Genomic DNA, 25,081 nt, shown 5'->3' on the forward strand with positions numbered 1-25,081 from the left:
GAACGGATGTACTGCAGACGAAAACAATCTATCTAATGAATACTGTGTAATGAGTGATGCTGCAATGTGGTCATTCTTATCTCTTTAAAGTTTATTTAAAATTATAATAATATCATTTGCAATTAACTCATAATGATAAAAAGTCGCTTTTGCTGTTTGCTATCTAAACCTGCACCTACAGGTCAGGTCCACCGAGTCAATGTTGTAAAATACAAGCGGAGCAAATGTGACATCATTCTGTCCAATAATCATTTGTATCGAGCCAAGGCACATGGAAACTGCTTGGATTAATACTCATTATAAGAGCATTAGTGCTTTATAATACAAATGTTCATTTTTTACAAGAACAGAACTGCCAAGCTGACATCCACCAACAGCTACGATATTTAAAACCAAACCAAACATTACAGCAGTTCTCACTACCATCTCGGAAACCTTCCCTTTCATTCTTGCTGCTCTCCTTCTGTCACAAATCACCCCCGACACTCATCTCCACCCTGCCTGCACTCTCTGCTTCGCCTGTCTTGTACAGTATTTAAACTCATCCACCTTCATTACCTCGGTTCCTTGCATACCCATTTTTCCACCATCCCTCTCTTTCGCGCACATGTATTCTGTCTTACTTCTCGGTTCTTCTTCCTCTCTCTATGGCAAACCTCCACCTCTCCCGGCTCTCCTCCAACTGCTCCTTACTCTCACTACAGATCACAGTGTCATCTGCAAACATCAGAGTCCACAGAGATTCCTCCTGACCTCATCTGTCAGCCTGTTCATCGCCACTGCATACAAGAAGAAGCTCAAAGCAGATCCCATATATAATCCTACCCCCACCTTAACCCCATCTGTCACTCCTACCATACACCTCACCACTGTTATTCATGAAATGTCATTCTTTATGAGGCAGAAATCTGTGTGGACTATGATGTTTCCAGACAACATTGAGATCTGCAGTGAGAGTAGGGGGCAGGTGGAGGTGAGACTGGAGAGGTGGAAGTATACCCTGGTGAGAAGAGGAATGAACACTGGTTGAAGTAAGACAGAATACGCGTGTGTAAATGTGAAGGAGATAGGTGAGGGTGCAGGGAGCAGACATAGTGATGGAAGATGAGTTAGAGATGGGTTGGGGATGTGCAGGGGAGGAGGAGTGAAATGGTAAATGGCCTGTATTTATATAGCGCTTTACTAGTCCCTAAGGACCCCAAAGCGCTTTACATATCCAGTCATCCACCCATTCACACACACATTCACACACTGGTGATGGCGAGCTACATGCCAGGTAGGAGGAAACAAGGAAGACCTCCGAGGAGGTTCATGGATGTAGTGACGGAGGAGATGAAAGCAGACCACACGCTGTGGCGGAAGCAGCCAAAAGAAGAAAAACAAGATAAAGCAGCAAATTTTAATTTGAACTTAACAAAATCTAATGTAACGCATATAAGATTGTCGTAATTATATTCTAACAAATACCTGAAATTAATAAGTTTCGTATCAGGGACGGCGACGCGGAACCTTTGTGTCTGTCCGCCTGGTTCCGCGGCGGGATTTAGCTGTGACACAAAGCTATAGCGTTTCCGGCCAGCTCAGCGTCAGTGCTGCGGTGTTGTCAGTTTTCAGCCTGTCAAACGGAGCTTCGAGGAGCCTGCAGTGTGTGCTGAGCAGCGGAGCTTTTCGCAGAGATGGTGCTGCTGACGATGATCGCTCGGCTGGCTGACGGCCTGCCGCTGGCCGCCTCCATGCAGGAGGACGAGCAGGTGAGGATTATTAGTGAATGCTTGTATCCTGCACTAATGTTATAGTGACACGCTAGCCAACGTTAACCCGCTGCCAGCTGTCACGTCCGCCTTTAGAGCGCTTGTTTTCATCCAGATGTGGGTCGTTTGAGGGGGCACCGGCACCACCCCCACCATGACTTTCTGGTTTGGCGTGTGAAAGTTAATTGAGCCGTTTGATTTGCTGATAGGTGTCCTGCTGTAGGCCTGTCCTGCTGTAGGCCTGTCCACCTGTCCACCTCGTTATTTACCTGCCTGAAGCGACTGAGTCATCAGACCGCTTCTGCCACAGCTTTTTATTTCACGTCATTACAGCATCGCATAAGTTCAGGACTGAGATATGAAACTTTGACCTCTCAGCACCATATCACCCCATTAGTGCACTTCGATCTCGCATTGGGGGGTTACGTTTGGTTTCTAGAGTATTTAAAAGTAGAATGGGAGGCAGGCTTTTCAGCTTTCAGGCCCCTCTCCTGGATTCAAGATAAAGCATATAGTTAGGGCTGGAACAGGTGACCCTGAATCCTCACTTAGTTACAATAGGTGTAGGCTGCTGGGGGATTCCCATGATGCACTTGGTGCTTCTTAGTTCACTCACTATGTTTTTATACACCCCTCTGCATTTAATCTTTAGTTATTATTATTAATCTCTGGCTCTCTTCCACAGCGTGTTTCTGTCCTGTCTCCCTCCCTGAGCTCGGTTCAGTGGGAGATTTCTTCCTGTTAAAAGGGAGTTTTTCCTTCCCACTGTCGCCGAGCGCTTGGTCATAGTGGGTCATCTGATTACTGGGGTTTCTCTCTATTATTGTAGGGTCTTACAATATAAGACCGTCACCAGGCTGGTACTGATGTATGGCTGAAAGATCGAGCATCCATCCATTCATCTATTTGCTAATATGCCCATCTAGCTCAGGGTGGTGGGGAGGCTGGAAACTGACGTGGTTATTTGTCAGTTAGTAAGTGACTGACTCACTTTATACCTATCATTCATTATTACACTGGTTAACACTAAGTGACTCCAGTGAAGTAGAATCCACTCCCCACATTTTATTATTACCTGTAGATGAAATATGCCTGATGACGTTGGTGGACTTCTTGAAATGTTCAAATGGATGCCATTTGTAACATGAGTTGTTGCTTTTAAAACCTTTATGCTTGTGCTCGCCTTGACTCTAACATCTTTTCCTCCTTCTCTTGTTTGCTTTCATGAAGGGAAGTGAAAAGGTTTGTTGCGTCTCCGCTCTGTGCCTCAGCATCACATGTGTTTCTCAAACAACCACATTATCTATCTGTAAATTAGTGTCATCGTTTAACGTCCCGCCGCTGTCTGAGTATGTCTGTAAAACCCTCAGATACATAACGTGCTCAAATCTACGTTGCCTTCATTTCTTTTGGTGGTAAAATAATCACATTTGCTTCTAATTCTGCTGCATACGAGTCAGATTTTGATTAATTTCTGTGTTCTCTGTGCTCGATATCAGTACTTGTTTTTTTTAGTTTTTTTAAACCACTTATGCTTTTCATCTCTTTAGCTGGGCCGGGACCTTCAGCAGTATCAGAGTCAAGCTAAGCAGCTCTTCAGGAAACTCAATGAGCAGAGCCCCACACGCTGCACTTTAGAGGCCGGTTCGATGGCGTTTCAGTGAGTGAGAATCCAAACTGTCTCAAAATAATCGTCTCTTCGTGGTTTGCGAGGAATTAAGCACACACGGATAGATGTTTTCAGTGCATTTCCTCATGCTCCACTCAAAGTACATTTTTATGTTGCTTTTTTTCAGCTATTGTATAGAGAAGGGAGTGTGCTACCTGGTGCTTTGTGAAGCCAGCTTTCCCAAGAAGCTAGCCTTTGCTTACCTAGAAGACCTCCAGGCAGAGTTTCATGAGCAGCACGGAAAGAAGGTCCCCACAGTATCCCGGCCTTACTCCTTCATTGAGTTTGGTAAGAAAAGACATGTAGTAGTAGTATAAACCGGGTTACATGTTAAACCTGTGCAGGAAACACTCGATCTGTGCTCTTATGACTGCTCGTCATAAAGCCACAAACAACAAATAAGAAAAATCCGATAAAAACATGTCCAGCTATCTTTGTGAGAGCCATCAAAGTGATCGGATTATGTGGAACTTAAAGTCTCACCTTCGTCTGTACCCCTTCAGAGGCAGGTTTGAGGATTGAGACTTGGTTTTAGGGCTAAACTTAGAACGAGGTTTAGGTTAGGGGGTTTTGGCACTTAGCTGTGATGGTTACATGTAAGTATGCAACGCTGCATACTGAGCAGAGCAGGCAGCAGAAACCTGAAAACCAATCATCCAAGCAGTTTCAGACTAACAGAGAGTTCTCTGATTATTTCTAAGATGCTGACACATGCTTATGTGCTTCTGCTGCTGGTGACTATTAATATTTTATATGTTCAGTGAAGTTGTGGTGCTAGGGGCTGATTTTTTTATTTCCTCCCTGCAGATGAACTCAGGGTGTAAATCATTGTGAAACCACACAGAAACCTCCAGGCTGAATACACTGAGGTGCCAGAAACTGCGACTCCTCTTAAGAGCCGCTTGATGTGTTTGTGGCTCTAAAAACAAGTCGGTCGCCACAAAGTATCCAAAATATGAGCAGCAAAAAAAGTGTTTACAAAACTCTGGGTTTTTAATAAGGAGTCTGTGTGTGAAACATTTCTGAATCACTTAAATTTAAATGGAAAAATACTGATAACAGGAATTTATCAGAGGACTAAAAGGGAAGAAAAGGATCGGCTCTTGTGCGACTAGATCTGTTTAATAGGTCAGCATCAGCAGTCTCTCTGCTCTCATTCAAAGCTGGGAAATGTGTTTTCTATGAAATTCAATAAAAATCCACTTTAGTCCTCCGGGGAAAGTGGATCCTGGCAGTCAGCGTGTTTGTCACAGGCAGGGCTGTGAAGTAACTGAACACACAGAGCTTGAAATAACTGTGGGCTGTCTCTCTCTTCAGACACCTACATTCAAAAAACCAAGAAGTCGTACATCGACAGCCGAGCGAGGAGGAATCTGGGCAGCATCAACACAGAACTGCAGGACGTACAGAGGATCATGGTGGCGAACATCGAGGAGGTGCTGCAGAGAGGAGAGGCGCTTTCCGGTGAGTGTCTGTCATCTGTGTTCGGGTCAAACGGAGCCGTGATGGGAGTTTTCTCTGCGCGCTTGTGCTTATCCTGCTCCTTCCCAACCCCCCTTTACTTTTTTCTCCCTCTGCTTTCTCCTCCTCACAGCACTCGACTCCAAGGCCAGCAACTTGTCCAGCCTGTCGAAAAAGTACAGAAGCGACGCCAAGTATCTGAATACCCGCTCCACCTATGCCAAGCTGGCAGCTGGAGGTGTCTTTTTCATCATGCTCATTGTCTACGTACGCTTCTGGTGGCTCTAAGAGAGGAAAGGGAAGAAGAAGAAGGAGGAGGAGGTGCCGAAGTGGGAAAATGGGCTGCTTAGAGTCTGCAGACACTAAGAAAAGCTGTCAACTTCGACTAAAAACACAGGATTCCTGCTCTTAATAAGACTTTACAAACATGCCACCGCCCATTTTGTCCTCGCCTGTCCATGGATGTGTGCTCTGAATATAAATGATGTCATAGTACATAGTTTTATTAATAACAATTACACAACAATGCTCTCGTAGTAGCCGGGGATTTCAGATGATGTGCGAATGTGGGAGTGTGTGTGTGTGTGTGTGTGTGTGTGTGTGTGTGTGTGTGTGTGTGTGTGCAAAAAAAATTGAAAAGTTTTGTGAGTTTTCAAAGCTGTGTTGTGCTGTAACAGGAGCGGCTGATTGTCCACCTAATTTCATTTTTTCCTGCGCTTCCTTTAATAAAATAATCATGGCAGTGATGCACAGCATATCCATTAGTCTAAGAGATTTCAAAGACATAGCATTAATATTTTTAGGATGTTAAATCACCCCGGCAACGTAATAGGAAAAGATATCCAAGTCAGCTGTTTTTTTTGTTTGTTTTTTTTAAATACTGTGTGGAAGCCTGCAGACGCTGTTTGACCTGATTTAATTAGCCAAGACGTGTGGGATGATGGTGAGCCAATCAGTGACTGTACAATAATTATTGAGTAAAATACAAACTGTGCTCGGTGGATCACTGAAGGTTAATATTTAAAAGCTTATTATTAATGTTTGCATGGTTAAATAAGGAGTAGGTCCAATGATGAGGAAGTCTTCATGTCATGTAAAAGTGGCCTTTATTATATTCAGCTTTAGCCCTTAGAACTGCCTTTTTTTTTAAGAGTGGCTTTAAAATTGTAATATTTCCAATAAATGAAAGCTCCATGTGTGCGCGTCTTGATTCTGAATATTATATGGTATATATTAATCTCTATCTCAAATACTGAGTAACTTCAGGTGATGAGGAATATTACATTTAATCCCAATAATTGTTGTACAGTCTGGTAACCCTCAGCCGCGTGACGCCACCACGACTGCAAGCAGGCGTTCAGAGACATTTGAAGTTCAGCAGGCTCCTTTTGTTTTGTAAAATTTGTAGACTTCATTTAAAGCTGAGAGTCGCCGCTGTTCGCTCTCAGCTGGAAAGGAACCCGCCTCTTTTCCTGTTCTGTCTTCTCTCTATGAATAAAGTCTTTTACACTCAGGCGCTCGGTCTGTCAGAACACTGAGCTGAGCTCGTCGTCATCATGGTAAAGCAGCATGCATGGAGTCAACAGTGGCGTGAGATTTGATCATGTGGTTTGTGTACTCATGACTGCCACTTTATAAGGCACACCTGTCTGATCAGCCAATCACATGGCAGCAACTCTGAATTTAGGCATGTAGATGTGTTCAAGGTGACCTGCTGAAGTTCAAAATGAGCATCAGAATGGGAAAGAAAGGCGATCAAGTGACTTTGAAGGTTAGATACTGGACATTGCTGTATATGAAGCATGTGACAAACGTTCTCTTTCTTTATCAATTGGAGAACCTTAAATTTCCACACCTACAAAAGTTTTTAGCTGTTTGCAACCACCAGCAAAGACTGGCGATACCACCCATGGCCAGCAGGTGGAGCGCTGTGCTCGCTGATGCAGTTCCGAGTTCAGTCCTGAAATAAACTTCAGCGACTGGTGTCCCCCTGTTAGTCGAGCTCTAAATCATGGGTTACTGTCAAAACTGAGGGGAAAATACAGGTTACGCCTTTGGGGTGGAAAAAAAGAAAGAAAAAGAAAAAAACTCGACAGCTATGCTTGCACGGACCTGAAAATGCAACAACGTATAGCAGCGTAAGCAGAGCATTAGTCAGAATCTTGAGCTTGAGGTAAAACAGGAAATGTCAGAAAGAGAAAAAAGAGAAGCAGCAGAGTAGCGTGCCAAACACAAACCACAGGGCACAGACTAACCTTTTCACCTCTCAAGGGAAGTGGGTATTTGTGAGTTTGGCCTCAGTTGCCATTAACTTATCTTTGTTAGCAATCATGTTCCACTAAAACTGCTTGAAGATGCTTGTTTTGTATCTCTTCCCTTTTTCTTTATTAACGATCACAGCCCTTTTGTCTCAGTGCTTCTCTACGCTGCTCTGACTGTTGGTTTTGCAGCCCTGTCAGTTTTCATCGTGTCCTGTTTATTCGTGATTGTCACCATATCTTCTCTGCCAGAAATCCCAAGCTACATTCAGTGTTTAATGCATAATCGAACATTAAAGTTTATCTAAAAGTTGAGATGTGCCAAACTTGCCAAAAAAAAAAAAAAAAAAAAAACAAGCACGAAAACACACCAGAAGCCAGAGCAGCGATGCAGCCGTGGTTTTTGCACTGCATCTGGATTCCCATCACACACTTACACTAACTGAAATGTCTTGCTGGCCACCGATACTCTGTCACCACGTTAACATAAATGCGTTCTCGCTTCCTCTGCGTTCACTCTTTTTCTTCAGAATTAAGACTTTTTTTTAAAAATTAATAAATTATTATTTAAATGCACCTAAAGGCGAGCATCAGACAGGTGAACTACGAAACACGGTGTGTGTGTTATTCTGCAGGTGCGTCCCTTTCACAGTTTTTAGAGAGAGAATAGCTTCTCTTCTTTCACTCCATTGCTCTATCTTTCTCTCCTTCCTCTCCAGGTTACCATAGCAGCAGTGAGTGTGTGACAGTCATGTGAAAACGAAGCTGATTGGATTAAAATACTTTGTGTGATCAGAGGTCAGGAAAATGGCACATGTACAGAACACACATAGTCTGACTTTACCACACACACGCACACACACACACAACTGAGACATGCTGAAAGATCAGTTCTTTCAACTGATCTGACTTTTTTTTTATCAGTTCTGTGCTCTCTTGTCGACTCATATTGCCCTATCTTGATTAAATTTCCTGTCAAAGACACAAATAGAACTAAGACACCGTCCACCCACTCTCGATTTCTCCCGAGACTTTAGTGATCTTAAAGAAACAGGGCATTAAAGAAATGTGACCTTTAACTTTAGTTAGTTTGTTCAAGGGTTGTGCAGAATGAAAGAGATTGTAGCGTATGAAAAATGAGACAGCCAAAGTTTCAGTCATGTTTCTAACAGAGTAACCTAATCATTTTACCTGATGCAAACACCTGATCGCTATCTCTGCCAAGGAAATATTTTGTGTTTAGTTTGGCTGGTTATTAGCAGAGTAACACAAAACTATAACTAGCAGTGATGCTGAGCCCAGCTTTGAGTGAATAACTTCTCAATTGATTTGGATCTTTTTTTTGTTTTGTTTTGTTTTGTTTTGTTTTGTTTTGTTTTTGTTTTTTGGTTCCTTTACAAATTGCAAAATAGGGGGAAAAACTCTGACATTTTTATGTCATGTCATCAGAAATACATATCCTATGAAAATAGGGGGAAAAAACAGGATACGTTTTCTTGATGTTATTGAAGAAACATCAAAAACTAATCTGGATCCAGACATCATTCTGCTTTCAGTGACCCAGTTCTTGCACAGGTATATAGTCATTTCATGATCATTGTTTCCTTCCTGTTTTCCATCTACTTGGTTGGTTGTTTTGACCAAAGGTTTAACACAAAATGCATTCATTTTATCTTAAAACTGGTTCTGCACCATGTAGCATTATTTACATGTTACTTTAAATTACATTCCACTGCCTACATTTACTTCCAGTATAATTATTTCTTGTAAAAACCTGACTTGTTACTCCCTTATTCTAGCCTGCCTACTTTTAAGTACCGTATTTACATTGTAATTACACATGGTAGCGCAGTGCTTAGCACTCCTGCCTCACAGCGAGGGAGTCCCGAGCTTGAAGAAGTTTGTGCAGCTTCCTTCCACAATCCAAACACATTCAGTGATCCCACTTCAGATGTTATCCGTCCATACAACGGGCATTTGTTGACAGAAATCGGCCCCATAGATATGGGCCAGTAGGGGCCTTCTCCACCTACTAATTTGTTCAGAAGGTTGTTATCTTCCATATAGATGGAGGATCACTAACAGGAGGATGGGAAGATTCCAGAATCAATCAGTGGGGTTAGATCAACTGGTGATTCTAAATTCCCCATAGTGAGTGTGAACGGTCGTCTGTGTCTCTGTTTTAGCCCAACGCCAGGCTGATGACCTGTCACGGTGTGTCCCACCTCTCAGCACTTAGTCACAGGCTATATTATGAAATGTTACTGTGACGCTACAGCCTTCATTATTTATTATAAATACATGCACAGAATTTCTCTGAGATCTGTTGAACATTTGTTCAGATATAGTCAGTACATTCAGAGTACACAGAAAGGCTCGTCCTTCACAATTAAAAAGAACTGGGAAATCTGATTTCTCCAGTCAATCAAATAGTAATAGTTTGTAATGAAGTGAAAGCAGAATTCACTCTCATAACGTGCCTGCTAGTCACCTCTAAAGGCCATAATATAAAACATATTCCATCAAACTTCCCACCTCATCCCAGTCTCTTCCCCATCATCCTCTTGCCTCACACTCCCGTCTTAACCAATCAGACCAGAGGGAAGCTGCAGAGAGAGCAGCTGTACAGCAGAGGAGCGGGTCATAAAACGCAGAGGGCCGAAAGAGGAAGTAAAGGGGCCTGATGAGTTATTGCCCTACAAACGTACACACCGGGTCCTGGGAACCGGGAACTTCTCACAGGGGGTCAGCGTGGACCTGCTGGGCCCACTCTCCACTCCGTGTATGCTTTACCACCTTATTGTAGACCAATGACGAGCTCTCACATCTTCCCAACGATAATACTCCACGTCCATTTAGAAAAAGAGCAAACCTGTAAATGAGTCGTAAATTCTCTTTTGAGAGCATAAAATATTTATCCTGAGTGTTAAAACTGCCTTTTAGGTTTATAAAAATGCGGCTTAAACAAAGACGGGAGTGGGGGGTTAAAAAAGAGGAAGCTCAGCCATGTTAAATTTAATGTCAATTAATTATTGTAGCGATTAAAAATGATTTATGATGATGTGCTGTGAGGTACACAGGTATCTCAGTCCCTTCTTGACTCTCATTCATCTCTCGGATATTATTGTCGCATGCATGCAGTCCTGAGCTGTGACTGTGAGAAAGCCTGCTTTTTAGTGGCTTGTGACTTTATGATGCACAGAACACTGGAAGATATTCCACACACACTCAGTTTTGCACTCACTATAACTTTCAGCATGCCACTTCAACTCAAAAATAATATGGTCTGTGCATATTTTGTACACTCAGAGTGGAGAAAATGCCCTACAAACAAAACCCATGTTTCTTGTGAACATATGCTGTCGCAGAGTATGAGTTGGTTACTTCAGCCCGTTAGTTGGATGTTAGATTAGTTTGACTCACACGCACCCCTGGGCCTGGATGACCGGGACATGACGGATGAGGTTTGAGATTTAGGTGCCTGTGTGTCTATGTGTTCCTTCTGACATTACTGTGTGTGTCTGCGTGTCCCTGTGTGCTACGTGTTAATGCATTAGGCGACCTTGGGTGGGAGTTGCTCGGACTCAGTTTGCCCTCCCTGAGACCTCTCTCAGATCAACATATCATCAGCAGCATAACGGGTGCAGTTGTTACAGAGTCTTGGTTGCAGAGGTCCAAACTTTAACTTTTATTTTTGGTTTGTTTCTGACAGTTATGTTACATAAAAGTGATATGGTGATATCATTATTTTGGTTCAATCCCAGTGCTTCAGCGTGAGCTTAATGCAGTGTCACACAGCATTTTTATATTTTTTCCACAGCAGATTACATTCGTTTCAGTTGTACTTCCATCCGTCGCCTTTCTGAAGTGCAAACTGTAGGAGGCGTCAAAATTAACACCAACCTACACAAATACTAACGTTTCAAATATTATTCCAATCTGTGCTTCTTTGTGGCTAAGGTGTTAGATCCTTGCAGTTGCTCCGTGATTGCCTGCTTTTGTTTAACTCTTACTGTCTGCAGCTGACAGTAAAACTATATTCATCCCAGAAGCCCCGTTTTAGAAGACTGAGGGCTGTTTGCTTTCCACAAGTGAGAATTCATGTGCATGTGCGGTGTGTCCGGGGATGTATTTAAAATCCTATCAAAGTGCTCTAAATATGTGTCCTACTAGTATTTCTCAAATGCATTGCAAACCCTCGTCTTTGTGAACTTGTTTCGCTGCATTAAAGAAACAGAAAAACTGTCCTTCGTGAGTTGAGTTAAATCAACTCAATAATGCTTACATATAGAGCTAATATGCCAGTTTGTCTCCGCTCTTTGTGACTTGGGGAGTTGGGAAGAATGGTGCTATATACGTGTACTTCTGGGCAGGCAATATAAACCTTGCAGGGCCCAGATGACACTGCTGGGGCTGTTATTTTCCCACAGTGCAATATAAATAGCCTGCTAGTGTGGGGTGAGCTAGGACGCTCACGGGAGGATCCCATCCACACGCAACAGCACATTCCCGTCCACCTGATCCTGCCAGAGCCCCAGGTCAACTTACAAGATGTGTTCTCATACGCGTGCATGCATCCTTCCTCCTCACACCTTTCCTTCATCACCTGTTTCCTCACCCTCTTCCTCTCGTCGGAAACTGAAGTTTCTGCCCACATCACGCTCGGCCACATCGTGACTTCGCACTCTCTGACTCTCCACCTTTGACCGCCGTGGAACGCTGTGACGCACACATTTGATCATACACACTATCTTAGTTTCTCACACAGAGCTGATCACAGAATAGCAGGTCAGCCACTGCCAAACGCTGCACTAGTATAACTTGTTCTTCGAAACCAAAGCTGAAGACTGCTAACAGCTAAGCTGCGTGTGCTCACTAACTGATTCATCAGCTCAATGAGAAAAAATATGAAGCCTCAGCTTTATCTTGATGAGTGGTTTAGTCAGAATAAATCGGTTTTGAGTGATTACGAGTGTTTGTGAAATTACACTTAGTATGTTGAGCTTGTCAAGATGTCCCCATCTTAAAATTTTACAACAAAATGAAGCCAGTAAAAAAACAAAAACAACTTCCACTGGTATGTTTACTTTCTCTAGGCAATCCCATGTCTCACCAAGTAAATGATTACACTGATTCCATGCTGATCTGAGACCCTTTTCGACTTACGTGGGCATTATCTGCCTCTTTGTTGACATTTCGATCATATAACCTCAAGTTCACACAGTAAAATTATTTACAATGTTTAAATATTTTGAAACCCTTCTAACAGATTTATATCTCTCTGTAAATAAGATACCATGTGGAGTCTTATCTTGTTGACCCGACGAGTGGCCAATCTCCATCAAGGAGATCTGAAATCTGAAGGATCGCTCTCATGGCTGACGATTTCATTGTAACCTTTAAGACAATATATCCACAGGTCTTTTATCGTCTGGAGGCACGCATGTCACACACGTAAAGCTGTCTGCAGGCTGTCTCTTTTATGGCAGTCAAAGTGGGTCAGTCAGGTGATAATCAACCTTAAATATACCCCCTCAGCTTCTTGTCCACTAGATCTGCTTATACTGTGAAGATGACATTAGATAAATGATGCTTCCTGTGCAAATGTGCATGTGTCTTAACAAAGGCACAGAGGTCACGAGAGCTTCATACCTACGTTCAGGCTCATCTCATCAAAGCCTGCACAAAATGCCAGCTTGTCAACACTCTCAGCGGAGCTTACAGACTGCACTGAGGTTTAAGAGTGCTGTTCTCAATAATGTAATTACACAGTAAGTATGAAGCATATAGAAGCATCCAGAACTGACATGCAGGAACCACTTCAGCTATGCACAACTGTTGATGCAAGCAAATCAGCTGCCACAGCCGAGTAATGAAAAGCGTATCGATGCCTGCCTCTACTAATTATAGAAAGGCATCATATACACACTTCATACTATCTGCCACCATCAAACATAAAGGCAGTGTAACACTCTTCTTGAATAACAGGCACCGATTTGGTTTCACATGGCTGTCACGCTCGGGAAAGATGGCATGTTTATGGTTAAGGGGAGTGGACAAGATCACGCACAGGCTGTCCCTGGAATAATCAGTCATGACTATCTGTCCCCTGTTTGCAGCACAGCTTTACAAGCCGACAGCTGGAGTCACCCTTGACGGATGAGTTTCAAATCGGCGTGAAGAGCCCAAACACTGATGAAAGTGTCTCTCACCAATGTGGCAGGGCCTCGTGGCTCTGAGCCAGGCCAAGGGTAGTTAAAATTCAAAAGACTAATACTCACAAAGTTGGTCCGAAATGTGCTGCATGAAAGCTGAAGCGCTGGCAAAGTAACTACAGTCTTTTGTTGCCTGGTAAACTCTTGATAAACAAGCGACCTGAGGCTGGAGCTGCTGATTAGTTTCAGAAAATGTGGTTTAAAACATCAGGGTGGCTAAGCTTTCTTTCGCTTTTTACTGCTTTCTCTGAAATCATGCCAAACTTGTGTGTTAACGCATTCTTTTCTCAGAGTAATGGCAAGGAGGAACCAATCAGTGTTTTCTGCTTATGAGGCACAGCCCCACCCTTTCTCACTCCATCCTTCCTAAATTACAGAAGCCCACATCTGGGGTGACGTCATTAGGACAACAGAGCTGCAGACAAAGTGAACCTTTCATGTGATTTATATCACTGCTAGCTTTAATGTGACATATGATATTTATAAGAAATTCTGGATTTCACTAATGGCCTTTAGTGACATAATGAAAGAAATGTGAATGCAGAAGAACCAGCAAACGTGAGACGGGGTTTGTCAATAAAAACAGCTTCTGACCAAACGGCGTGTTGTCGTGCCAACACCTGACAGCCAACCACGCATGGAGAGCAAGAGCTTGACATTGGCCGCAGCAACAAAGGCATTGTCAGTACGGACCCCTGAGGAGATCAATTTGCTCTCCTCTGGTTCCAGGCCTTTCAGCAGAGTTGAATAGAGGACAAAGGGCCGCTGGTGGCAGCAGGAGGCTTGGCAATATTTCTCTAATGGGGTGTAAAGACAAACAAATCATTGGGATGAGACACTGCTTTGTTATTGTGATGAGCCTGTGATTTACACCTGGATCATTCCTCCTGATAGGGGATAATGAGTCTGGGATTTCTGTGATCACTAACAGGTTATAAAGCAAGTGTGATGGGCCTGTCTGAGCACGGAGGAGTGATGAAGCTTCCAAGAAAAACAAAGCAACAGTTTGAAATCCCCAAAGCATTTATTGGCTTTCAAATGTTTTCCTTGTGGTAGGTAAACATGTAGGCGCCTGGCTATCTGTGTACCTGTAAAACTTGTAGCTTCTTATGCAGCTCTTTCTGTCCAATGATATTGATTTTAAATGAGCTGTAAAATTAAAATCATTTTAAACAAGCTCGTATATTTCTTTTTAAAAGTCACCTCAAATGTTATGACACACATTATTAAAATGAGGGAGGGTGGCGTGCAACAAAAAGTGTTTTTGGAGCTCACTAGAAGCCACTGTTGATCCACATTCAGTCTTCGATGTTTTACCTTTTAAGTCGACATTTCTGTTCCCCAAAAACACCTGAAAAGCGCGGAGGTGCTAAGCCCGGGCAGAACCGCAACGGTAACGAAGAGCGCTGCTTAAGTGTGGGCGTTCACAGACGTACCTGGAAAAAACGTGCAGCACCCGGGGAGGAGAAAGAAAAGAGAAGAAATCATTGAACGGGTTAATTTTGAGTCACAGCAGACTTCGAGAGAAGTAGAAAAATGAGAAAAAAAATTCCTCCGCCGCGGCGACGCTGAGAGCGAAAAACATCTAAACCCTCCTCCCGTCTCGTTCCCGAGATAAAACAAATATCAAGCGACACTGTTTTTCTCCCTGTGGTATAAGGAAGCTAAATTTGGATTTAAGCCCCGTGTTTTCAACGTATTTTAGTGTCTTTTTAAAGCTCCGCGATAGACCCTCGCGGCGTCCGGCGGAAGGATACGTGGTGCGCTTCTTCTGCGGTCGTGCCTCGAGTAAGCGCAGAGAGGTGGAGGAGCGAGTCGCTGCCGTGTGCGACAACAGAACTTTAACTTTATGTGAGTTTTAAACGGTTTTAATGAGACAGGTCGTTAAACACGTACAGGGGAAAAAACGTGACATGTTCAGAGTCCGCGGCTGATCTCGAAAGTCTGCTTTTTCCCGCCTGAGCCATCTCCTGCCAAACTTTCTGAGAAGCGACGAACCTCCGGGGAGACAGCTCAGCTTCGGGCTGGCGACCTTATGTGGATTTTACAGAGAAAATGGAGCAGATACCCGTGTTCTCCCCGGGGAAGTCGCTGGCCTTTGTCTTCTGCTTCATCCAGGTCTCTTTAGGTAAGTTTGGCGCTGTGGCGAAACCGTGGTGTGTTTTAGTCACCGGCCGCTTGCCATCACGTTTCGTTGCCTCTGCATCTGCGGACACACTTAGCATCTCTTTACACTAGCTAGTTAGGTGAGGTCAGTTTTAACCTGTTAACTCTTTAAAAAAATAAACAAACAAAAATAAAGTTTTCCTTTGGCTAGCTTTAGATCGGAGGTAAGCTATGGAAGAGGTTTTAATCGAAGTTTGAGGTGACTTGGTGGGGGTTTTCTGGGCTCCTTCGTGGCCTTCTGAGACACACGCTGGGTACCTTTTACTTTGAGTGGACTCTCCTGTGCTCATGGTCGCTGACTTTGTATTCGTTAGATTTAAAATAAAGAGAACGGCTTCACACCTCCATGTGGACCAACTTCTTCCCCTGTGCCTAATTCAGGGCGTTATGGTTTAGTTAATGCGGGTACTACGGCCTAACGCACGGCTGTGTCGCACCGCTGCCCAGATGTTGAGCACCGAGCGCTGGAGAAAGAATTCAAAATGGACACTTTATCTTGTTTAGACTGCTCAATTAACAGAGTTGTGTCAGCACACACTGACGGTAATACGCTTTTCAGCATTTGGGGGTTAAATGTCATGTGAGTGTACAGTGCGGTTGTGTGTAAGAACTGAAAATGTTAATGAAGTTCCCAGGAATGTACGTGCAAAATACATCGATGTACATTTTTCAGTATAAATGGTAATATCAGCATCCCCTACACCTGTCTTTTATTCAGTTTTTCCTAACCAGTAAATTCGTCTTGTTTTTTGGCCACTCGCTTATCTTTAAAAGCAGTTAAAGTCTCTCTTTATTTGGCTTAAAGCAGCAAAATGACTCTGGCTGGAGGTCTACCACAAAAACAGACAGTGATGCCATTTTGGTTGAAACGCAGTTACCGAACTTATTACCTGCTGGTTTGGTCAAAGTGATACCCAGGTAACAACAACATAACAGTATTGGCATCGCCCAGTTTTTTTCAGGTTATATTTAAATGTATTTTACTGTTGTTTTAGAAAACAGTAATGCTTTAAATATAACTGAAATAAGGTTTGTTGACAATGATTTGTGTATGTAAACACAGCTGCATCGTCTGGTTAAGATAAGATGCAGCTCATTGGTGAACATCACAGGGATGTGGCTGGGGTTAGATGGGTTTACCTTCATTCTGAGCTCTTCTGTGGTTATGTTTTGCATCTATAGATGACCCTGATCCTTGACCTTTGGTGTTTCTTTTTTTAATGAATGAAGTTTTGTGATTACTGGAGATTGTTTCTGGGCTTTTACTGTGATGTGTGTGTTCTTTTTTCTTTTTCTTTCTTTGCTTAGTTAGTTTCAGTGGTGGCTCCGAGAGCCATGAAAATACAAAATAACCTGCTGGCCTTTGTACTCTTTTTACATCCTTTACATAAAGAGAGTACAAAGGCGGGGGAATTGATTTCTGTCCCACATGTTTTTCTAACCTTTCAGCCCAGAGCTCCAACACTGCTCTTCTCTCTCACGGTTTTTTATGGATTATAGGTGACTTGTGAACAGTGAAGTTACACAAAAGGAAGACAGACAATGTAAAAGTGCTGCAGGCAGTGCAAGGAGAAGCACAGGAATGTTGTTGGTGTTTGACATTCCTCCCTCCCTCTCTGTTTCTCCCTCCCTCTCTCTCACACGCTGTTTGCACCACAGTCAATCGTCCTAGTTTTTTATCTCGTTTCTTGCTGGTAATGAAGCTGCATAATGTCTGGATGCTGTCTTTGCCGCATCCTTTGATGCGTGTAAGTCAGCTATTCATGTGACAGGATGACACGTTAAAAGATTTTGATCGTCTCGATAGCACGAAGGTGGTTTCAGGTTAGTTAATTCACAATGAAAGCCTGCCAAACGTTTGTGGGTTGAGAGCTTTTAATGAGAAGCGGGAGAGCACGAATCACAGCTCAGTCTGGGGAAAGGCGCAAAGGTTTGACCTTATTCTCGGTCGGGGCCAGAGAGTTCTCATTCTCGAGGAAGCGTAGGTGCCGTTGTTGTGGCACACGACACAGTGTTGCCCCTGTGCTGCGGGCATGTGGATGGTTGCAAATGCTTGCCCAGTGCAAACGGCAGACTGCTACTATGCGTGTGCGTATCTATTTGCGTGTGCGTTTGTATTGTATTGTACATACACGCTGACAAAGAGCAGCGATTGTACCACCCGCGGTTTACTTGCATCTGACCCAAGCTGCCGCCTGGTGTGAAATATGATTTATCTGCAGCAGCCTGTGCCCAGTGCAGGGAAGACAAAGATGTTTATTGACCAGCCCACAGCTTTTCATTATTTGCTAATCTCCTGCCCTACCTACTCACTGTAGTCGTGTTACTAATAAAGTGAATTGAAGCATCCTGTCGGTGACACAATCCAACTTTCTCACACAGTCTCAGTAAGCTAAATTTGCTATCGCTTTATTGTGGTCATATTTCAGATTGCATACAGTTAAGTTAGTCATGTAGCTACACAGCTCTTCCTCGTGTGTTTTGCCGCCACGTTATTTGTTTAATGTAGTAGTAAAAAAAAATTGGATAACCACACACATGTCGGTGGGAACTTCTGAGGGCACTGTCTTCCGCATATATTTGGTTTTGCATTTACATGCACGAATGCAGTGAATGTGGCCTCTCTCTCTAGTTATCTTTCCAAAGAATAGATGTAAATCTATAGACTTGGTGTGGTTATGGTCTTGAAGTTGGTTAGCAGTCAAGATGAAAGTCCTAGTAATGGGCTTGACACCATTGTTCTGCGCACTGCTCAAACCACCAATTCCTACTAAACCAGTTTTGTCTGAGTGACTTTGATCCACGCACATTAAATACACTTCAGGCAAAAACCAGAATGAAGCTTTGTGCACGCCCTACGTGAACCACATGCACCATTACTATAGCAGGCAGAGTTTGTGGCTCTGAAAGTCGAGGGGATTACAAAGCGTTGTGTCTGCACTGTTGAGCAGGTTAGCAAATTAACAGGGAATTATTGCGGCCTGCATTCCTTGGCCAATGTGGCCCCGTAATCCTGGAGACAGGCAGGCAGGGCGCATGGAGTAATGAACCAAGTGGTGCACATCAGACCGGAGGCAGACGGAAACTACACGGAAAAGCTCAGAAAGAAATGCTTTGCCGTAACGGGCCACAGTATTAGTTTCAGTCCTGTGTTTAATATTCAGTTAATCAGAAACTTGTTACTGTGATTGCTTCCAGTGTTCAGTTTGTGAATTCTCCACCAGCACGATTGATAGTCTAGCAGTGCTGTAGCGAGTCATCAACCGCAGGTAACTGTTATCTTTACACCTATGCACTAATTACATGAAAAAAACAAAACAGTTTTACTTCTGAAATGGGAGACGGCGTTAACCAAAATTCACCTCGAGTTATTGAACACCAATGGAGTGTTTAGGTCACGGTCTGAGCTAAACATGCACTACAGTTTAAAAAAAAAAAACTGACATAAGGAACAGCACCAGCAGAACTGCTCATAACTAATTAAACAGAGCCAGCATCTTTACCACATTACTACACATGGCACGGGTAACTTGTGCGTTAGTGAAGGCACCATTAATGCTGATTGATGTACAGGTTCACCGCACAGCCTGCATCTATTTTCAGGAAAAGCTTTGCGTGTTTCAGCGAGACGGTGCCAAATCACATCCTTCGAGTTTTCCAGGAGCTTTACTCTGTAGTCCAGACCCATCACATATTGAAAACATCTGGTACATCAGGAAACCAAAAGTAACGAAGGATGTCTCAAACAGATGAGCGATTTAAGTATGGGAAACATTTGCTTTCAAACCTTCAGAAATCAGTCTGCTCACTATGCACTCTCTCAACCGGTTGCTGGAATCACATAGTAAGCAGCGTATTTTTAGAAAAATACCTAATTAAACAAAATGCAAATTTTTTCATTTAAAGATGAGCTTTAAAATAACTAATCATATAGTAAATGTATATTTTAAGTTTGCACACAGTGGTAGAAGTAGGGAAGCAAGGTCAGATTGTTTTCCATTAGATTCTGAACGATCGAGGGAAAGTCCCTAAATTTGTCTTGTCTGGATTACTCTCCTTGTTTCTTTCTTTCTCTTTTCCCTTCAAAACACACACACACACGCTGAGAAAGCGATCCAGCACTGTATCCTGCTGTCCAGCTGTACAAAAACACCTCGGCCCTGCTCCGTATGCTCAGTTGAGGCTCGTCCAACTTTTCCAGGCAGTAAAAAGCAGCGAGGCAGTTGGTTGGTCAGTGGGATAATTACTGAATCATTTTTTCCCCCTATATCTTGACCTCAGTCAGGATTTTTGTCCTCCATCTTAACCTAATTTTCATCAATTAAAGCAAATGACTACTTTAAATGCTTTGTGCTAGTCGGTGGTTCACCCATGCGTTTCTAATGAATGGGTTCATGAAATCTTTTCAGTGATTTAACAGACTGCAGTGAAAGTTTTGGGACAGCTGGTGTGGTCAGAGTTGCATTAAACAATGCTCTGGATGTAGTCCTCAGTAGTTTATTACAGATAGCCTTGCGTTTAATCTCTCCTGATAAAATACTAAAGATCAGCTCCAGACATCCCAGTTAAGCATGTTACTGTGTCTTCCTGTATGACACCACCCTCAGTCTAAAGGGGACCTGGAAGACTTGAGCCTTGAAGGCCGTGCTTGGTCTGTGTGCTCGCTATCGCCACTGTTTGTGTGGGCCAGTAAAGCTTCCCTAAGGGTAACAGTGTTTAGTTTGTGCTTTGTCTCCCACCGCACATGCTGAGCTAAGGGTATTTTATTGCACGTTACCATGACAACTGCTTGGCCTGCTGGATATGGAGGCTTGTACAGCAATTCCAGGAAATGGGGTTACTTCCTCACTCAGCGCGAACAACTTCCTGCCCTCGGCTGTATGGGTATTTGCCCATACTCTGGGACACTCGTTCGTGTGGTGTCTTTGTCTGCAGTTTCATAATTACTTCCCCATATCAATCCACAGCTATTAGCTCAAACTCCGTCTCGTCTCGTCTCCCTCCCTCTGTCTCACTACCTATTCGTCTTCTTTTTCTTCCTTCTTCTCGTACGAGCTCTTTAGGGACCTTTTATGGTGACTTATAAAGTGAGCACCACTAGCCAGACTCCACTTGGACTGTGGTTTCAGGCTTTTCTTTACATAGATTTTTATTACATTTAAGTCTCAACATTTTTAGCTTTTAGGGCTTTCACATGAAAATATAGGAAGCTTAAAAGAACACATCGGTTTGAGAATTTCCACAAGTGCATTCTGAACTCGACAGCCTGCTGGACATAACCACTGAGAAATGTCTTGTTTAACATGTTTTAGACGTGTGGTATAAGCTGTGCAGAGCATAAAGGTTGATTGTGATTGCTCAGTGTCCTGCTTGTACAGTCTGTCTTACTTTTCTGTCTTTTCCTTATCAGCAGCAGTGTGTCTACAAAGCTCCTCTGTTAGGTTGCCACATAGTGTGTGGTGTGATATGGGGAGAGTGTATCAACCGCACATCACACCAGTGCGAGTGTCACTTTCACCCCTGAACTACATGCTGTCACAGTAATAGACGGGCATTTTGATTTCGACTGCGACTATCTGCTGTGGGAGTTGCTCAGCTCACTTAAAAAAAAATATCCAAAAGCAGTTGTTTTGGAGAATGTCCTGATGGCATTAATATCTGTATATTAATATATTATTATCTTACATTTCTACTTTTCTAATATATTTGAGACATTGTTCTGTGTTTCAAGCATTTTCACTATTTCCAAATCCAGAAGTGAGATTTCTCTCTTGGAGGCTGTGTTACACATTGTGTGACCACAGCTCGTAGTGGCATTCTCATGTTCAAAAAGTTTGTGACACTTCCACCAGAGTCAAGCCAGAGTCACCAATGCTGGTGATTGCTGCCACTGTAATAAGCGCCGATTGTATCACTGCTCCCTTGGCCACTGTTGTGTTTATGTCTGACTCTTCACCATCGTGACTGGTGTCACCGTGACAGAATGCTGCCAGTGCCTGAAAAAGGCTTCTAACAGACTAATTAGTGTCATCTGAAGGTGACAATAATACTAAAAGACGACTGTGTCAGCAATGATGAGCTTGCCTTTTCTCAGCACCCTAAGTACATTGAAAACTCTAAAAGTGCAGTTTTAAAGGCAAGAGTTTTCTTATTTTAGAACATAGCAGCACACAGATTTACTGGTACAGGGCCAACTTTAAAAAAACCTGACAGCTGACAGAGTTATATTACATCATGACATCAGGTAATTGTGAAATGGGGTTTTTTACATCCTGTTTACCACTATAATCACAGCTGGTTCAATTATGGATGAGCTCCTTTCATGGTTGATAAAAGCCTCTAAAATCCACAAACCTGGCTTTTATCTACCCCGTGAAAGGGCACAAGTAGCTGTTTACAGAGTCAGCTTCCATCACCAGGGATCACTCACAGCTCTGTTTCAGTCTTATCACACTGCACAGTCTATAAATCTGCTTTTGTACTCACTCATGCTTTGCCGTCTTCTTTAAACACTCACACACACACACACACACACACACACACACACACACACACACACACACACACACAAAATCACACAGTTTGAAGATAAGGTAGCAGCAAGTGAGAAAATGAACAAGGGCTTTTGTTCCAAGGATCCAAATAATCACGAGCATTCAGTCAGGTAACTTGTGTGTTCCTTCACAGCTCACCACATCTGGTGGTAGTTTCACTGTTGACTTTGTCGATCGAGTCTTATCAAGGCTCTCATTCCTGGGAAATGTTCCTGTCCATGGATCATTGATAGTAAAGTGTGAGAACGACTAGGTGGAAGGGATACAATGTTACCAGTCTGGATTACAATACACTCATCAGTCATATGAATGTGTGTGAACCAATTGTTTTTATTTTGGAAAAACAGATTGCTAAACTGTTTTCCAACCTTCCCGTCCGGGAATTGGTAACCTGTGTAGTGGGTAATTCAGCTGTGTGTGTGTGTGTGTGTGTGTGTGTGTGCGCGCTTTTTAAAATGGCGTAATAAGAGGCAGGCTGTCCCAAATCTGGTAAGATCATTGCATCTGGCATTACGACAGCTTGTATGGGAAGCTCGTCAAACCAGTCGGGGGATGAGAGCACAGTTTTCCGGTCTTTGCTCTCATACTTCCATTCTTTCATTCCATCTGCCTTCATACACCCGTCTTCTCAGCTCATCATCCTCTATTCACTCAACTAAAGAACTAACCAGCAAAACACAGTAAAGCTATCTGCTAGAGGACTAGTATCCGGTGTTAGCAAAGTGGAAATCTTTGTAATCATTTCTATAAAAGCAGATAAAACATGACTTAACATGTCTTAACCACATAAGTGTGGATTATTTTCATTGTGTTAATATGTATGCATGATTTTTAACCAGGGCAAGCGCAGACGCTGTGTGTCAACAGAAGTGGTCCCAAAATAGCACGATATAGTCTGTGGTCTGTCATACAGCAACAGCAGTCTGATATCAACTCATACTGAAGTGCAGTGGATGCCTGTGCAAGTGTGCATATCGTGGGTAGCATGTGTGTGTGCATGCCTGCTGGGATTATAAATTTCACTGTGGTTTATGTACGATATCCCCGTGTCTAATGTGCTATGTCCATCAGCCTCACTCTGAAGCATAAGTCTCCTGGACCAGACAGTGAATGCACAACACTTTTCAAATAAGCTGTGTGCAAATTTATCAATAAAATAATCATAGTAAACAGGATTAGCTGTCATTATTGCCCTCGTGGCTTTTTAACTTGAGTGACACTGTGATTAATCTAGACTCAGGAAATAACACCACTGCTGAGCGCACTTCCTGTAATGCAATGACTGTTTTGTGAAGACATTGTTGGCGTTTCTTCTAAATCAGCTGACCTACCCTCAGTTTTGTAAAAAGAGCTCTGTTCTGCAGAGTGGGGATGCATCGTATAACCACCAAACATGTGAGACTATAAATGAAGCAAAGTGCTAAGAAACATTTATACAAGTGCTTCTAATAATTTATGACAGTTCTGCTTAATTAATTACAGATGCTAAACAATGACCTCCTTGATTTAGCTAGCATATCACATTTGCAAATAAAGGCAGAGAACACCACACTTCTGTCTGGCATGATGGGCTGCCGTGGTGTGCATGAAGACCTCCTCAGCCATGTGTCTTTGGCGGCTCGAAGGCTGCACAATGGCTGATGTGTCTGGTTATGAGTGTCTCACTAGTGTGAAGAGAGATGGTCTTTGTTGTCTTCATCAACGCTCATTTTTGTGTGCCTGTGACCACTGCCTGATTTCAGACTGCCTCCGCATAGCTGGAGAGATGAGTTGCAAGCCCCCCGCCTTATGTCTCTGTAGCAGGGCAGGAAGGAAAAAAATTGCAGTTCTGCTTGGAGGGTTTCCCTCACAGGGGAGAGTGTGCATCTGTGGTGGTGTTACCATTTAATGGGGAGAAACCTGAACGAGTTTTAAATACTCACTTTTGAATTTCAAAGAGTGCGAGCGAAGCTGGGGCTCCCCACCTTTGAGGAACATTTGAGTCATTTAACAATGCTACTTCTTTGATGTGTACGAAAATATTTTTCGCTGTCACGTCATTTATTTATTTCTGTATTTAGACACAGTCATAAACAGGAAGTCATGGATGAAATTATGTACAGCAATCCAATCATTGTACCAACACATTTGACAGAGTTATAGCAGTACAGCTAATTGTTAACTTGTTTTTTCTCAAAGTTGTGATAGTTATGGTATTAATGGAAAACTCTTGACACTTTTAGAGTACATCTGGGTCAGCTCCTTAAAAATACCCCCATAGAAGGGGAGTGGACATTCGTCGACGGAGTGGGTTTGCCTCAACCATTAGACGTGGGTGGTTATGGTAAGAGGTGGCGCTGGGACGACCTCAGTGAGTCCTGCCAACGCCCAGTCATGTTTTTGAGTGATTCCTTCCTCAAAAAAAGAGAGAGACATTAAGTCATTAAAAAAATAAACAAACAAAAAAATAAACAAAAAAAACCCAAAACGCTGCCATGGTGGTAGGTCATTTATTTAGAATGGTAACATTATATTGTGTTGTCAAGATAAAAACTGAAATGTTAGGATGCTTACTGAGTAGTATGCTAATGTTACAGTTACATTATGTTTGTATAAAGGTTTAATGTTAGGCCAAGGTACAAAAGTGATTTCACAGCAGCAGCCGTGCCAGCCTTCTCAAACAAAATGATAACATAAGCAGGATAACACTTTAATGTTTTCACTGTGAAATTACTCAATTTGAATTCTTTGAATGGAACCTCTATGTTGATCCTTGCTTCATTTAATTGGAAGAATTGCCTCCCATGGTCCAAAAAAACCACAGTCACATTGTTTTGCAAACCGGTTATTCCTCGGTCTCCCCCATCCCCTCACATACAAAGTATTTCTGACTCTCTCATCAATGACTCAGAGGAGAGTTATGAGTGCATATGCTGCCTGGAGCGGCGGTCCCCAACCTTTTTTTGTGCCCCGGTTTAATGTCAGGCAATATTTTCACGGACCGGCCTTTAAGGTGTCGCAGATAAAT

General features: G+C 42.9%; 2 protein-coding genes across 4 annotated transcripts in view; both read left to right on the forward strand.

Moving 5' to 3' along the window:
- Positions 1–1,545: 1,545 nt before the first annotated feature.
- On the forward strand, positions 1,546–6,079 carry sec22bb (SEC22 homolog B, vesicle trafficking protein b). 2 transcript variants are annotated; one of them, XM_085265261.1, is made up of 5 exons: positions 1,546–1,751; positions 3,302–3,411; positions 3,548–3,708; positions 4,738–4,884; positions 5,015–6,079. In XM_085265261.1, the coding sequence occupies exons 1-5, from the start codon at positions 1,677–1,679 to the stop codon at positions 5,167–5,169; spliced, it is 648 nt and encodes a 215-aa protein (XP_085121387.1). In that variant the 5' UTR covers positions 1,546–1,676; the 3' UTR covers positions 5,170–6,079. The 2 variants fall into 2 exon arrangements, with proteins under 2 accessions (XP_085121387.1, XP_085121388.1); XM_085265262.1 differs by lacking the exon at positions 1,546–1,751 and adding an exon at positions 2,961–2,993.
- Positions 6,080–14,863: 8,784 nt separating this feature from the next.
- notch2 (notch receptor 2) overlaps positions 14,864–25,081 on the forward strand; it is a 40,532-nt gene continuing 30,314 nt past the window's right edge. Inside the window, exon 1 of one of the 2 annotated variants that reach the window (XM_085263624.1) lies at positions 14,864–15,482. In XM_085263624.1, coding sequence (XP_085119750.1) covers positions 15,410–15,482 — 73 coding nt within the window. In that variant the 5' untranslated portion in view covers positions 14,864–15,409. The remainder of the gene's footprint in view (positions 15,483–25,081) is intronic. The other variant, XM_085263625.1, reaches the window with a different exon arrangement.

The sequence above is a fragment of the Mchenga conophoros genome, linkage group LG23, assembly GCF_057382185.1.
Source record: "Mchenga conophoros isolate Kocher_MC1m ecotype Shallow Benthic linkage group LG23, M_conophoros_male_GT1.1, whole genome shotgun sequence".
NCBI lineage: Eukaryota > Metazoa > Chordata > Actinopteri > Cichliformes > Cichlidae > Mchenga > Mchenga conophoros.

What these genes read in the sequence shown, in the direction of transcription:
- sec22bb (XM_085265261.1), top strand. Translation starts at nt 1,677, where the DNA reads ATGGTGCTGCTGACGATGATCGCTCGGCTGGCTGACGGCCTGCCGCTG. An exon ending in CCATGCAGGAGGACGAGCAG is followed by an intron (nt 1,752 to 3,301) that starts GTGAGGATTATT and finishes TCATCTCTTTAG; the next exon opens with CTGGGCCGGGACCTTCAGCA. An exon ending in TTACTCCTTCATTGAGTTTG is followed by an intron (nt 3,709 to 4,737) that starts GTAAGAAAAGAC and finishes CTCTCTCTTCAG; the next exon opens with ACACCTACATTCAAAAAACC.